At 35.3% G+C, this 14,196-nt stretch overlaps 1 protein-coding gene across 1 annotated transcript; it reads right to left on the bottom strand.

Annotated features, from left to right (window-relative positions):
* Nucleotides 1-1,644: 1,644 nt before the first annotated feature.
* Nucleotides 1,645-11,713, bottom strand: LOC132548546 (ATP-binding cassette sub-family B member 10, mitochondrial-like). The gene is made up of 12 exons (XM_060212407.1): nucleotides 11,157-11,713; nucleotides 10,296-10,505; nucleotides 9,915-10,117; nucleotides 9,243-9,377; nucleotides 8,299-8,445; nucleotides 7,814-7,949; nucleotides 6,553-6,648; nucleotides 5,677-5,883; nucleotides 5,083-5,343; nucleotides 4,106-4,149; nucleotides 3,500-3,534; nucleotides 1,645-3,286 (listed from the first exon to the last, which is right to left on the bottom strand). The coding sequence occupies exons 1-12, from the start codon at nucleotides 11,629-11,631 to the stop codon at nucleotides 3,058-3,060; spliced, it is 2,178 nt and encodes a 725-aa protein (XP_060068390.1). The 5' UTR covers nucleotides 11,632-11,713; the 3' UTR covers nucleotides 1,645-3,057.
* Nucleotides 11,714-14,196: the final 2,483 nt, after the last annotated feature.

Raw genomic sequence — 14,196 nt, 5'->3', positions numbered from 1 at the left:
GGTGACCAGTAGCTGGGATGGTGTGTCCCAGAGACTGGCTTTTAACTGTTTGTATTGGTGATTGTTATGATGGAGTGGATGTGTGTGTTGTCACTTGTTTCTTCAGCCAAAACCCTTCCAGCACCTTCATTTTCACTGCTGTTTATTTAACCCTTTTTTCTTTCATTTTCCTCTTGTTTCATGTGCATTTGAAATGAAACCATATTCACAGATATTTCCCGATTTAAAAAATAAAAAAAATAAATGTCAGGAAAATGAAGTGTTGTGGTATTGGCTGGTGCTTGTGTCTGTGTTATTGTAAAACAATGCTGGCATACATTTATTGACAATATATATCAAATAGTGAAATAAAACACAAATCTCATACAATATCTTTTATGTTGTTTTTTTTTTTTTTTTTTACCCTTGTCAATGAATCTGTTTAACGTGCTGGTGCCATTTATCAGGGGTAACCAATGGTACAAAGACATTAAAATCATGGCCAAGTAACTTGTTTGATATAGGGCATGAAAATATGTATATAACACCATATCAAAATGATAGGGTGACTACTAGAATGCCTGCTCAATGTTTGCGATAAAGAAATATTTCTCCTGAAATTCCTGAGTGAACCATTAGCAAAGCATATGGTAGAAAGATAATGCTAGTTTATTGATTCAATCCTAGGATAGCAGTTTTATCAAGCACTAAATGTAGTAGTGCTTTAATTTACTGTTGACTTAGGAATTTCAGAAGTTTTTAAATTTTGAGAGTTGAAAAATATGTTTTTGCGGGAGCACACAGTCGCTGCTTTTTTCCATCCGTCCTTCAGTGTCCGGAGCATAACTTTGCCAACAGTTCGACAAGGACCATGAAACTTTGTGTGTACATTGGTCATATTAAGGGCCCTTGGCCCTCTATTACTGAGTTAATGCTCTTTGGCAAAATTTCTTGTGCGGAGCATAATTTTGCTTGTATTTTAAGTAGGTTATTGAAATGTTGTGTATACAATGACAACACTAAGACAATGTGTCGTGTACTAAATTCAGGGCCCACAACTCCTTAATTACGGCGTTATTATCCATCATTAAAATTTCTTGTCTGGAGCATAACTTTGTTTTCATTTAAGCTAAGATACTGAAACTTAGCATATACATTGATCATACAAAGCCAATGTTCAGGCCTGCAAGCCCTTAATTACAGGGTTATTGCTCTTGGTTCAAATTTTTTCTCCAGAGCATATACGGGTCTGCAATGAGACTAAGATAAAGAAACGTGGGTCTATATTTATGTCATTCAGTGTAATGCGACCCCTTAATTACAGATAGTCCTCTTTGTTAAAATTTCATGTTGATAGCACAACATTGCCTTCCTTTCAAATAAGATAATGAAACATTGGTCAGGCTAAGAAGATGTACCTTGTGATACATTCTGTGCCCAAGACCACTTAATCACAGAATTATTGCCCTTTGTTAAAATTTTATATCCAAAAAGTCCTTTACCAGTTTTACCAATACTGTTGTTTAATGCCTTTGTTTTAGTATTGGGAATATCATCTTTACGTATCTTTCTATCAAAATCTCCATGTAACACCAACACCAGTCTCATTATGTAAATACATCAATTTTATATTAACAAATACGTTAAACACACAACAGAACACAGTTTTGAAAAAAATAGTATATATATTATGGATAGATTATTTAAATTATTTTTACCTACAGAGATATTTTATCACAGCATCACATATATCTCCATACATCAGTATCCAAGGGGTCTAACAAAAAAACACATCTACATCTTAAACAATAGCTTTATACCTATATCTAAACCCTATAATTGTCCTTTTTCATCATAACAAAATCTTAATCCTCTGGCAAGACTAACTCTGACAAATATTTAAGGTGCTAAATCAAATGCCAAATAACATAGGCAAAGTGATAAAATTAATTAGAATTATGAAAATAAGTGATATGCAGCGTATGAACAATGCAAAATGGTTCTTGAGTAAAATGCTGAAGTTTCACCTCGTTAAAAGTCTGTTTAGTCCAAGTACCTACTGTACATGTGAAGGGTATTGCATTCTTTTAATCAAGTGCATAAACTAAGGCCGTTTTGTCATAAGCTGTTGGACATGCTGAATCTTGGAGAAGAACACCAGGTAGTGATTGGAACCAAGCTAGCAACAAAATATTTGACAAAATTTGAGTTTGAGGGCATAAGTCATCCCTGTCTGAAACTAACTGACTGAATATCACTTGTTCTCAGAATAAACAGAATCAGTGCACACATAATTTTCTGCTATGTGATGTTCAGTAGTGGTTCAGATGGAAAACATACACCCACATACAGTACTGGTGCATTCCTTTTTTCAGGAATAATTCCATGCTGTCTGGACCATTTCAACTAAGTAACATGAAATCAGCTTAAATATTGCGACCACAAATTATCTACCCACCACCAATCCTAATGTGAAACTATTTCCACAGTATCATGTACTGAGATAACTAACCTAATGTGTATATGCTGATCAATTTTCCCTCCAAAAGCATGTAGGAGTTAAGACTATATACTACCTGAATGTAATGTACACCTCCAATCAGAAGAGTTCCACAAACACAAAAACAACATCAGTTAATAATGTTATCAAGCTTCTAATTAACTGATATTACACAAGAATGAAGGTGTTGATAACATGAAAGCAGATTTGAAATATAAACTTAGGCAACAGGAATTTTGAGGTATGATAGTATATCTAGTAACACATTTCCTTAAGTCTGTTTTACTAAAGAGGAATCATACTAAGGAGGAAAGATAGTCATACGCTTGTGCGGAGCATTGATTTCAAGACTCTAATTACAAATTCTGCAATACAGTGCCTACTAGTACCTGAAAGAATTCTCTGGCAGAGCCAGTGAATATTTCTTGTTTTGTAAATTAAGAAAATTCCTTTAAGGCTGAGCAGTTGATAATGTCTGGTTACAAATATTAGCAATATCACTAAATTTCTGTCAGTTTGTTATCGTAAGGCAACTCCATCAGCTTCCGATGGCATTATTACAACTTTACACTCCTCCGTCAAGAAGTTATGGTCTGACGCTCCACCAGTTTCCTGAACATTCCATTGTTGAGACCCATGAGCTGTTGGTAGCTGCCCACTTCTGCTATTCCTCCATTGTCCAAAACAGCGATCTGATCTGCTTTCATGATGGTTGAAAGACGATGTGCTATGGTGATAACAGTTCGTCCAACCATGACCCGCTCTAAGGCTTCTTGTACCAGATACTCACTCTCTGCATCCAGGGCACTGCAATACATGGAAACAGATGTGTTTATTTATCATTTAATTTTTCCATGATACCTAGGAACATACTACTTTTTTTTATCATTTCAAATGTGGATTTAGTTTAAGTGCATGGCAATAACCAAAGATGTAAAAAAATTAAAAATAGGAAATGAAAGAAAAAGAATGAATTCAATGTGAAATTGTATGGAATAAGGAAAATGATGCAAAGCATACCTGGTGGCTTCATCTAGAAGGAGAATCTTGGGATTCTGTAAAATTAGAACACAAACTTCATTATTTTATAGAAACATTTTTTGTTTTAATTCATAATGGTGGTAATTTTCTGTCCAATATTCTGATTAACACTATCTTCTACAACTGGCTGGCATTGTTAAGCACAGCTGGACTCCATTCACTTTTATGCTCATTAATTACGTAATATATTTATTTATAAAAGCTTTTTCTTGCTATTATGATGGATCTGACCATCAAAGTTTCCATCTGTTTAAATGACTCTGCCCATCAATAGGTTTAGTCCCATCTGTGTTCGGTCTTATGTCCATTAATTTCAGAATGTGAGTAAAATTTATCGTTAATCTCAGGATTACCAGTGTTTACCTCCTTCCCATATGTACAGTAGATATATATATATATATATATCTTTAATTATACTGAAACTGAAATTAGCACAGTAACATTTTAGCACTATACTTTCAGTGCTAAAAGCATGATATGTTCAGTGCTAAAAGCAAGATATGTTCAGTGCAAAAGTGCTAAAAGATGACAATCACTAAAAAATGTAGGTTGACAGTATAATGTACATGTGAGAGGGTGTTTTACCTTAAGGATTGCTCTAGCTATTGCCACACGCTGTCTCTGTCCACCTGAAACAAACAGGTTTACCAGTATACAATCAGAAACTAGGAAATCTTTTCTAAGCATCTTTTCAGGCAAGTCTTGAGAACATTTTCTATCCAAGTTTTAATTAGTTCAATGTTTTTTGTAATGTATATAATGCTTATGCCTACTGCAAAATTACAATGCCAACATTTACTTATCTATACGTGTAACCCTGGTAAAATACTAGCCGCAATATACCACTTGGCTAGAGAGAACTTCTCTTTAGCTTGATTGGTTGAGACTAGTAAGCCAGGAGTCCCGGGTTCGATTCCTAGCGGAGGCATTGAGATGAAAAATGACCTCTGTTACATACATGTAACAAAACTTCACTGAATGATTATTTAAAGTGATCTCTGAACCAATGTAGTTTGAAACAACATTACCCAGATACAGCTGTAAACTGTCAACTTTGCAAGGTATGACATCAGTAACACTATTAATGCAATTATGTTTTAGAAATATCCATATAAAAAAAAAAAAGAGAAAAATACCAGAGCATGGATATTTTCTTTAATCACCTCTGGTACACATGTACCTTACTTTTTGTTTTTGTCCTTTCGTTAAAGTTGCATATCATCAGCCAGGAGTTTGTGTTCAATTTCTGAATATAATTACATTCATGTTTTGCATAAGCTTTAGCAACTGAAGCCAGGAGTTGTATTACTGAATCTGTATACTGTGAAACATTGAGTTAGGGAGGATACTGCATATTATGTATCTTATATCAACACTGGCAATTTCAGTAAACACAATCTGGAATATTACTTAACTGTATCTGTGTGAATGACTGAACTTTGTATAGTGACTCAATATGGAAGTTTTCATTGATGAATCAGGATGAAAATTTACTATTTGTTTTAATTATTTTGTTCAGTTGTGCTTCATAAGCATAAAACCTTGAAATGACCTATGTTTACCTGACAACATGAGACCCCTCTCCCCAACCATGGTATTGAACCCCTCTGGAAATGTCTGTATGAAGTTATATGCATTAGCTTTCCTAGCTGCCTCCTCAATTGCCTCTTGGGTGACCTTTGTCGGGTCTGGAGCTCCGTAGGCAATATTTTCTGCGACAGTGCAGGAGAAAAGAATAGGTTCCTGGCTCACACTGCCTATTTGTGTCCTCAGCCATAAAGGGTCAAGGTCACGAATGTCTTCCTGATCCAACACAACGCTTCCTGTAATCAGTTGCAGAAATGGAAAACATCACTACAGTTAAACAAGAAGGTAGGGCCAAGGTATGTAAACGATGAGAGCCCACATATCAGGTTTATACTTGTTAAAAAGTGTCATTCCATAAATATTCCATAAACATCTGTGGAGAATAATCTGGCTAAAATTTAAAGCTTGTCTATGGCAAATATTCTTATGTCTTTACATACCAAAAGGTTTCTAGATTCTTTACAAATAAGATATGTAATGGTTTCCTGAGGAACACCAGGTATTACAGAAGTATGGCAGAATTCCAACATAATTTACAATACCTCGTTCCCTATCCTACAATTCCTTACCATGTGCAGGATCATAGAACCTGAGTAGGAGAGTGCCGAGGGTTGACTTGCCAGACCCACTGGCCCCTACAACCGCTGTAACTGATCCAGCAGGTACCGTCAGATTCAAGTCAGAGAATATTGTCACATCTGACCGTGCTGGATAACTGAAATTGATGTTGTTGAAGCTCAGTTTTCCCACAACTTCGGAGGTAGGTATAACTCCACCTGTAAAAATAAAGGTTATCATTACCTTCTCTACATCGAGACTAAATATTTGATAGCTCAGAAAATTAAGTATCTCATTAAAATTTTGTTAGTACATGTAAATATCACAACCCAATATTACAGCTTTCATTTCACTTTGCCTTTTCATATTCTTTATCATTTCATAAAGGTTTATATGATAAATGGTCTTATTACTTTAATTTGGTTTATAGTTGCTTTACACCCTATTTACAGTCGGGGTCATTTAAGGAGGTGGAAGAAAACCTCCAAGAGAAAATTCATGGACCTGTGGTCAGTACCTGGCAACTGCCCCATGTAGACCCCCCAAACTGCCACCGAGAGGTGGAGGACTAATGATAAATACAGTCAGACACCTCAACCACTCAGTCACAATGGCTCCTCTTTGATGTGCTATTCAATGACTAGTAATGTCATGTCTCTATATAGAGATTATCATAGACATTGGAATATGAAGGATCATACTTATTGTGTCAGTAAATAAAAATGACTCCTAATGGAGAAGGAGAGAACCAACATCCCAGTTATCTCCAGTCATGAAGGAACCACAGATGTCAGTGTCAGTGATGGATGCTAAATAAGTAAAGTCAGTCAGAACACAAATTTATCTTTTGTTTCCAGAGAGCACAAGTTTTAGTGTAACAGACCTACCCGACACAGGAATGGTTGGTACTCTGTCAATGAGGAACCACAGACGAGAACTAGCCCCAAGGCCTCGCATCATCTCGGAGTAAAAGGTTGTCATTCCTACCAAATAAAAACAGAAGGAAATCTTCAAATTAGAAAGATTCTTACAATACATAAATATACTACCAGATACAAATATGATACCAAACTATAGAGAGTCAATTAGCCACAAGTGGTAGCTTTGAATACAATTATAACATTTACTTAATGAGTATAAGGTGTCCAAAGAAAGTAATTAATAATTTACCAATCAAGGCAAGTACGACTGCATTAACATAGAAAGCTCATTTCCAGTTAACATCCGATCAAATATCAGGAGTTTTTATTTTACAAAATCTATTTTTTCTATAGAAACACCCATACAAAACCCTGGAATCCACATATCTCCTATAGAAACACCCATACAAAACCCTGGAATCCACCTATCTCCTATAGAAACACCCATACAAAACCCTGGAATCCACCTACCTCCTATAGAAACATCCATACAAAACCCTGGAATCCACCTATCTCCTATAGAAACACCCATACTAAACCCTGGAATCCACCTATCTCCTATAGAAACACCCATACAAAACCCTGGAATCCACCTATCTCCTATAGAAACACCCATACAAAACCCTGGAATCCACCTACCTCCTATAGAAACACCCATACAAAACCCTGGAATCCACTTATCTCCTATAGAAACACCCATACAAAACCCTGGAATCCACCTACCTCCTATAGAAACACCCATACAAAACCCTGGAATCCACTTATCTCCTATAGAAACACCCATACAAAACCCTGGAATCCACCTACCTCCTATAGAAACACCCATACAAAGCCCTGGAATCCACCTACCTCCTATAGAAACACCCATACAAAACCCTGGAATCCACCTACCTTCTATAGAAACACCCATACAAAGCCCTGAATCTTCACCTGCCTTCTATGGAAACACCCATACAAAACCCTGGAATCCACCTACCTCCTATAGAAACACCCATACAAAACCCTGGAATCCACCTACCTTCTATAGAAACACCCATACAAAACCCTGGAATCCACCTACCTCCTATAGAAACACCCATACAAAACCCTGGAATCCACCTACCTCCTATAGAAACACCCATACAAAGCCCTGGAATCCACCTACCTCCTATAGAAACACCCATACAAAACCCTGGAATCCACCTACCTCCTATAGAAACACCCATACAAAACCCTGGAATCCACCTACCTCCTATAGAAACACCCACATAAGCAGCATACAGCAGGAAGGCGGATAGATCACCCACAGAGATCTGTGACTCGGTCATCATCAGTCCCCCGTAATAGAACACAGCCAACACAATCATATTCCCAGAGAAACCTGTCTGTAATATAATGTATATAAGATTAATTAAAGCTGAAATCTGAAAACAAAGTTGAAGCCTTACCTCAGAATGAATATTTTTACGGCCAACTTTAAAATTTACAAAAATGCAAACAACTAGCATTTGTTCAAATCCTGATTAGTCAAAGCTGATGCAAGTGTAACTACAATTTTCAAAATAGGACTTTGATATAAAATGCAAATTTATCAACTATTTTGCAGCTTTTTCTCCCCTTAATTCTCCTTTTAATTCTCATTTCTTTTTCAAACTACAGGCCAACCATGCCATATGAGCATTTTCTATTACAATCAAGTTTAACATTCCATAAATCAATTGCCAAGCTACTGACCGATCCCCAGAAAATGCCTCGAGCCAGAGCTTCTTTGTATGACAGCATTAGAATGTGGTCGATCTTCTCATCATAAGCATTCACTTCTCGTTTTTCCTGAGCAAATGATCGAACTGTCCTAATATTGCTTATCCTCTCTTCAGCAACCTGAAAAATGGCATTTCAACTGATATAGTGAAATATCCTAATACATGTAACAAAATGTATGACCAAAATTGGGAATTTTTTGGAAACAGCTTTTAATTTGAATAATCTCTGATTACCTGTACATGAGATTTTCTCAGTGTATTGTACTTCTCCAGCAATAACCCTGTGATTGATAATAAGCCCATCCACATCTATTTTTGTTCATGGTAAAATTATCAACAAACGCTTATTTATATCCTGTAATAAGCCAAACTCCCTAATTGTAAATCAGTCTCTTCCACTGCAGTTTATTGCAGGAAAAACATAAATGTGAGTTTCTTTAAAATATCTGAAATATTAGATATCTTTTGACCCATGTTTCAACCTTGACATGGGAAGAGGCTAAATAAGAAACCATATAGTTATAGTTGTTGATACTACTTTTTGATGCCTTCAGAAACAAAGCTTACTGGCCTGCAGATAAATCCATTTTCAGCATTTTTTGTGTGTTTACCATTAAATAGTACACAGACTGCCGAAGAAGAATCCTAATCCTACAGGGAATGATGAAAAAATAAAGTCACCTGCTTAAAAATTTTAGTAAGCCACAGAAGAAAGACAATGAGTTTGTTACAAATCCAAAATAGATTAAGAGAATTAATGTTTGTAATTCTATTAATATAAAATTTAATATAAACTGAATTAAAGAAATATTCCCTTTACAAACATATTTCATCGTTACGTTTCCTGGATACATCATCTTTAGAATATTGTCAAGTTTAAATAGAAACATGCTGATCTGAATGTATACAATTTACCTGTGTTGCCGAGGCCAGTGAGTCCTGCACCTTCTTGGTTATGTTTCGCATATATTGACCATAGAAACGAGACATCATCACAATCGGTGGTACAATACACAAGGCAATACCTGCCAGTTTGGGCGATACATAGCACTGAAACAGATACAAATTAATTTCTATAGGCACCCAATAAAACTAGTAAGATTAACACAATATTATTGACAGGGATGACATAGAATTCTTGATGAGAAGGAGGCGGACTATAATTTGTTAACATCACTTAAAAATACAAATGTATGTTACATGGTCATTTGAGATGTAATATGTTGTTCAAGTTGATAATGCTTAATAAAAGCGACTATTCAATATTGTTTATTATTAGAATTAAAGGAAAGTTTAATGAAAAGAAAGATAATAATATTAAATTAATTTAAAGTAAGTGATAATTATAAAAACAAAGGTCAAAGATATTGTGTATAAGGATAGTTTTCTCAGCTCAGGGACCAAACTTCTCATGCATAAAAGAAGCTGTCACCTTCTGTTTATATACTACAGGACCAATGACTAACATGTTCACAGACCATGAAGCCTTATGAAATATACAAATATATCAGAGTTAAAAATCAATTTTCATCATGCTACTGACATTGATTTGACCTTTAACCGTAGCTAACCTTGACCAATTCTTACCATCATGCTGACTCCTCCAATTGCTTGAGCCACTGCCCGCAGGCCATCAGAAATGTTTGTTGTCACGGAGCTGCCCACCACAGTTGAATCTGTCGACAGTCTGTTGATAAGTTCACCCGTTTTATTTTTGTCAAAGAATCCAATTTCTTGCCTCATGATGGATGAAAACAATTGCGAACGTAAACGCCGCACAATGTTGTTGCCTTCAAAGAAAAAATTACAGTCAGTATTAATGAAATACACTTACATTTATGCCTGATATTAATTATAAAAATTATATTGTAAGGCACTAGGATCAGTTAAGACATAATCTGGGATGGATTTATGCCAAATAGACATCACCTTGATACACCAATAACTGCCAAAGTCATATTTACGTACCTGTTAGATTCATTAAGTAGACTCGACCAAAGTTGGCAAGGCCCCCAACTATAAAGATGACAACAAGAATGCTACATATTTGTTGTAGTCTCTCCTTCATCTTGTCGCCCTGATCTACCAATTCTGTGTAGATAATATCTATCACCTTGCCGATACAAAATGGCACGGACATTGTTACTGCACTGGAAACCATTAGTAATGCCAAGGCAGCTACAACAGCAAACAACATTTTTACATTTAAAAGCTTGAGATTTATGCTTGAAGCAATTTGGTGATTCAAACTTCAATATTCAAGTAATTCAACAGGTAAATACATTGCAATATGGAGATGATAAAATTTTATGAAATATGTTTTACATAAGAATTTCTAAAGATTTCTATTATAACAATTTAGCAGTACATAGTTCTAATTTACATTGCTTAATTTGAGAACTAAACATAAATTGGCTAACTCTCTCTCAGGAAAATTTTGTACACATACCCCTAGTTGTTTTTAACTTCAACATACATGTATATATTCATATCATATAAAATGGTTATGCAAGGATGCAAGTTATTAAGTGAAATCAACACTTTCAATTTTCTATGGCCAAGAAATATATTATGGCTGATATGTAACCATGTATAGCATAAACAAGGTTCTGACATATAATTGTGGTCAGTCTAATGTTTTTCTTTCATCTTCAATGATATCAGCTTAACAATTGGTCAGGTTTTAAGCATAGAATCCAATGATGTGCAATGAGCCTTTTGTTTTGTTACAATATATTTGCTGAATGAAAAAATCTGAGAAGATGCATACATACTACTATATACATGTATAAGAATTTTGAAGATACTTAACTTAGTCTAATAACAAACCTGCTAGTCTCCATTTTTCCGGTTTGGCGAGAGATAACAGTCTCCATATTTCTGATGTCGGTGGAATTCTCGTCTTAACAGAATTTTTCACATTTCCAACTTTTGAACAATAAACCCTGAAATAATTAGTCTGGAATTTGTGTCTACTTAGTAAGTCTCTACACTGCATATATCGTATATTAAAGGGGCCCCTACAGCAATTAGTGCCTCTGGCAACACCGACAGTACGTAACGTGCGAGTGGGTTGTTGGGTAAGGGTTCGAGTCGTCTTCACTCGCATATGGTAATTAGATTGCAGTGTCCGCGAAATTGTTGTGCGAATCCCTCTCACATTGGACGGCAGAGAAGCCAACATACTGCACTGCCCACATCTCGTTCCAGCTGTTTGGGAGTAACTGAAAACCCTTGGGTCCCATGAACGAGTATATGGGGGACGAAAGCAGTTTTTCAGAACATTTCTGACCTGGCAATTCATCGTGGACGAGTTAATTGATTTTAATGTGATGCTACCAATTTATATTCTTATATAATACCCTTAACCGTCCTCCAGCGTGACACTTCCCCACTAGGCGCTGCCATTTTGAATGTAGTAATACTCTGAACCAACAATTCAACAGGGACTTTAATATCCGGAAACGGTTCGGAAGAATGTTGGAATTGTTTCCACTTTAATTTCTCCTTTGCAGGTAGTTTTTGACTGGAAAGTTTAGGGAACGATATCGGAGATTCAAATTAAAATTGTGTTAGGTTTTGATACATTATTCCCAACTTCGATAATTTTGAAATAAATTGCCATCCCATTGTGATATCGCCAAAAAATTATTTAATAAATGCAATTGATTTAAACGAATGAAATGGGAACCAAGGGTGTAGATATACATGTACATGTATGTCTAGATCCGTGATATCCTTAATACTGGAATTCGCGTTATAAAGAATCAAAGCGATATCATTATTTATCTAATGACGTCACTAAATATTTTATTATATTGCCAAATTTAATTTATATATTCGAATGAGTGCTGCTCGCCCCATATACCTCTAACCGAATGAAATATGAACAAAATATATCCCTTCTGACTTAACGTTTCTTAAGAATGAAATATATAATACATGATATTTATAGAACTATCTGTTACATATTCATGACATAACCGACTTGTCATTCAATGAATGAATACGTTGCGTATACCCAGGAACGTTTTCCGTTTGGTTGGTTGTGCAGAAATTGACTGTGATGTTATAATATGGGCAATCGACGGTACGACATGAATTGAAAATGTTACATCAACATAGCTGCCGCTATTTGATTATGTCATCCACATTTCTTCTGTCAAAATGTGTTTTTCTCTGATATTACGGAACATGTTCTTTATGGTGATAATGTCAATAGAATAAAAGTTCTTATAACTTGTGATATGATAGGAATCATCCAATGGTTGTGTGACAAAACTTTTGTTCTAGTAACTTTTCTGGGTTGTGTGATGAAAGTATCTTAAAACTTGTTTTCCAGCGGTTTTTTTTTTTTTTTTTTTTAGGAAACTCGTTTCAAAGTTTTTATTTATTTCTTCGTAGACGCATTTCATAAAATAACATATGAAATAAAACTGATTTTACATCCCCTACATACTAAAATTTATTTCAAATATATACATATGTATGTTGTTCACATTTGCGACAGAGAGTGAAATGTGAACCAAAAAAGGATTCGGAAACCACGAAACTCCACGAGAATAACACCAGCTGTCAAGACTTTCCGAAATTTGAAAATCAGATGCATTTAACCTCAGAATACATTTAAAAAGTTTATCATGCGGCGCGACACTTTAATTTGCTGACGTAAAGAAGGAATATTCATCCACGGAGTTAAATCTATATTGAAGTCAGTGGTTCAACACTAGCTGCAGTATTTTTCTTTGTAGAATTTCATACTTACACATAAAATATATATCTATACTCTTATTAGTAGAAGCCTGGCGAGTAAAATCTAGTATATGATTAACTCTTTGAAATATACCTTATTCCTGAAACTTCTTGATAAACTGAAATTTCAGTGGACAGGAACACATTCACATTGCGTATTTCCAATTTTTTTGTTTTGTTTTTTTATTGTGTGTGTGTTGGTTTTTGCTTTTTTGCTGTTTTTTTTTTTAATTTTAAACATTTTCATAGTGGCATGCACATACACATATATAGAGCCTTGATCATATTTTATAAAGACGGTACTGTCAACTTTTATTTCTTTGGTAATGTATGATCAGGCGATGACCTTTTCAGCCCGGTGACCTTTCGCTGCTTATTGCCATGTTACATATTCCCGCCGTCTAGAACTCACGTGACAGGAAAATATCTTTCGAAGGTGCGGATGCAGCAAACCTTCAGAGAGGTAGTCTAGATCTCAACAGGTAAGAATTAAAGCTACGAAAAATGACATTAGCAATCAAACTGTGGTGCGTATACCTCGTGAAATCGAAACAAAGATTTTATTTTCCTGCCTGAAATCCATCCATGTCGAAATTCCAGTTTGAATATAGATGAGGTATCTTCATTTTACGTGAAATTTGTAAAACAATTAAAAATTGTGAAAAGTTACCAGTCCCGCTTAAAATAGAACAATTCTATATCCTTTTTATGAAATGGCAGATACAGTTTAGCTCGCATTTTCCTTTTCAAGCTGGAATATTGACGTGTTTGATGCTGATTAGTACCAGGGGGTTCCATTGTTAATCTTGTTCTCCAGGAACACGACATTGGAAAAATCAAGATTTACACGGTTTATGCCGTCGGCGAAGCAGAAGACGCTCAATCTTCCGGAACTACTGGCATTGTTCTTGTACTTATGCAGAAGTCTGTGTGTATATGTATTAATATTTTGTCTTGTTTCCTCGAATTTGGGTATGAATGAAGATTCCATTGATATTTCGGTATTTTTCTCCTTACTTGCAGTTACTTTGGTTTTTCTTCTTCTAACATATTGGCGCTTAATCTAATGCTTGTATTATCATTAAATGTCGCAAGAGATAATAGCTATGAATTCACA

The sequence above is a fragment of the Ylistrum balloti genome, unplaced genomic scaffold (assembly GCF_031769215.1).
Source record: "Ylistrum balloti isolate Yb309-2 unplaced genomic scaffold, AGI_CSIRO_Ybal_v1 Utg370018, whole genome shotgun sequence".
Classification (NCBI taxonomy): domain Eukaryota; kingdom Metazoa; phylum Mollusca; class Bivalvia; order Pectinida; family Pectinidae; genus Ylistrum; species Ylistrum balloti.
This window is presented reverse-complemented; position numbering and strand designations above follow the sequence as displayed.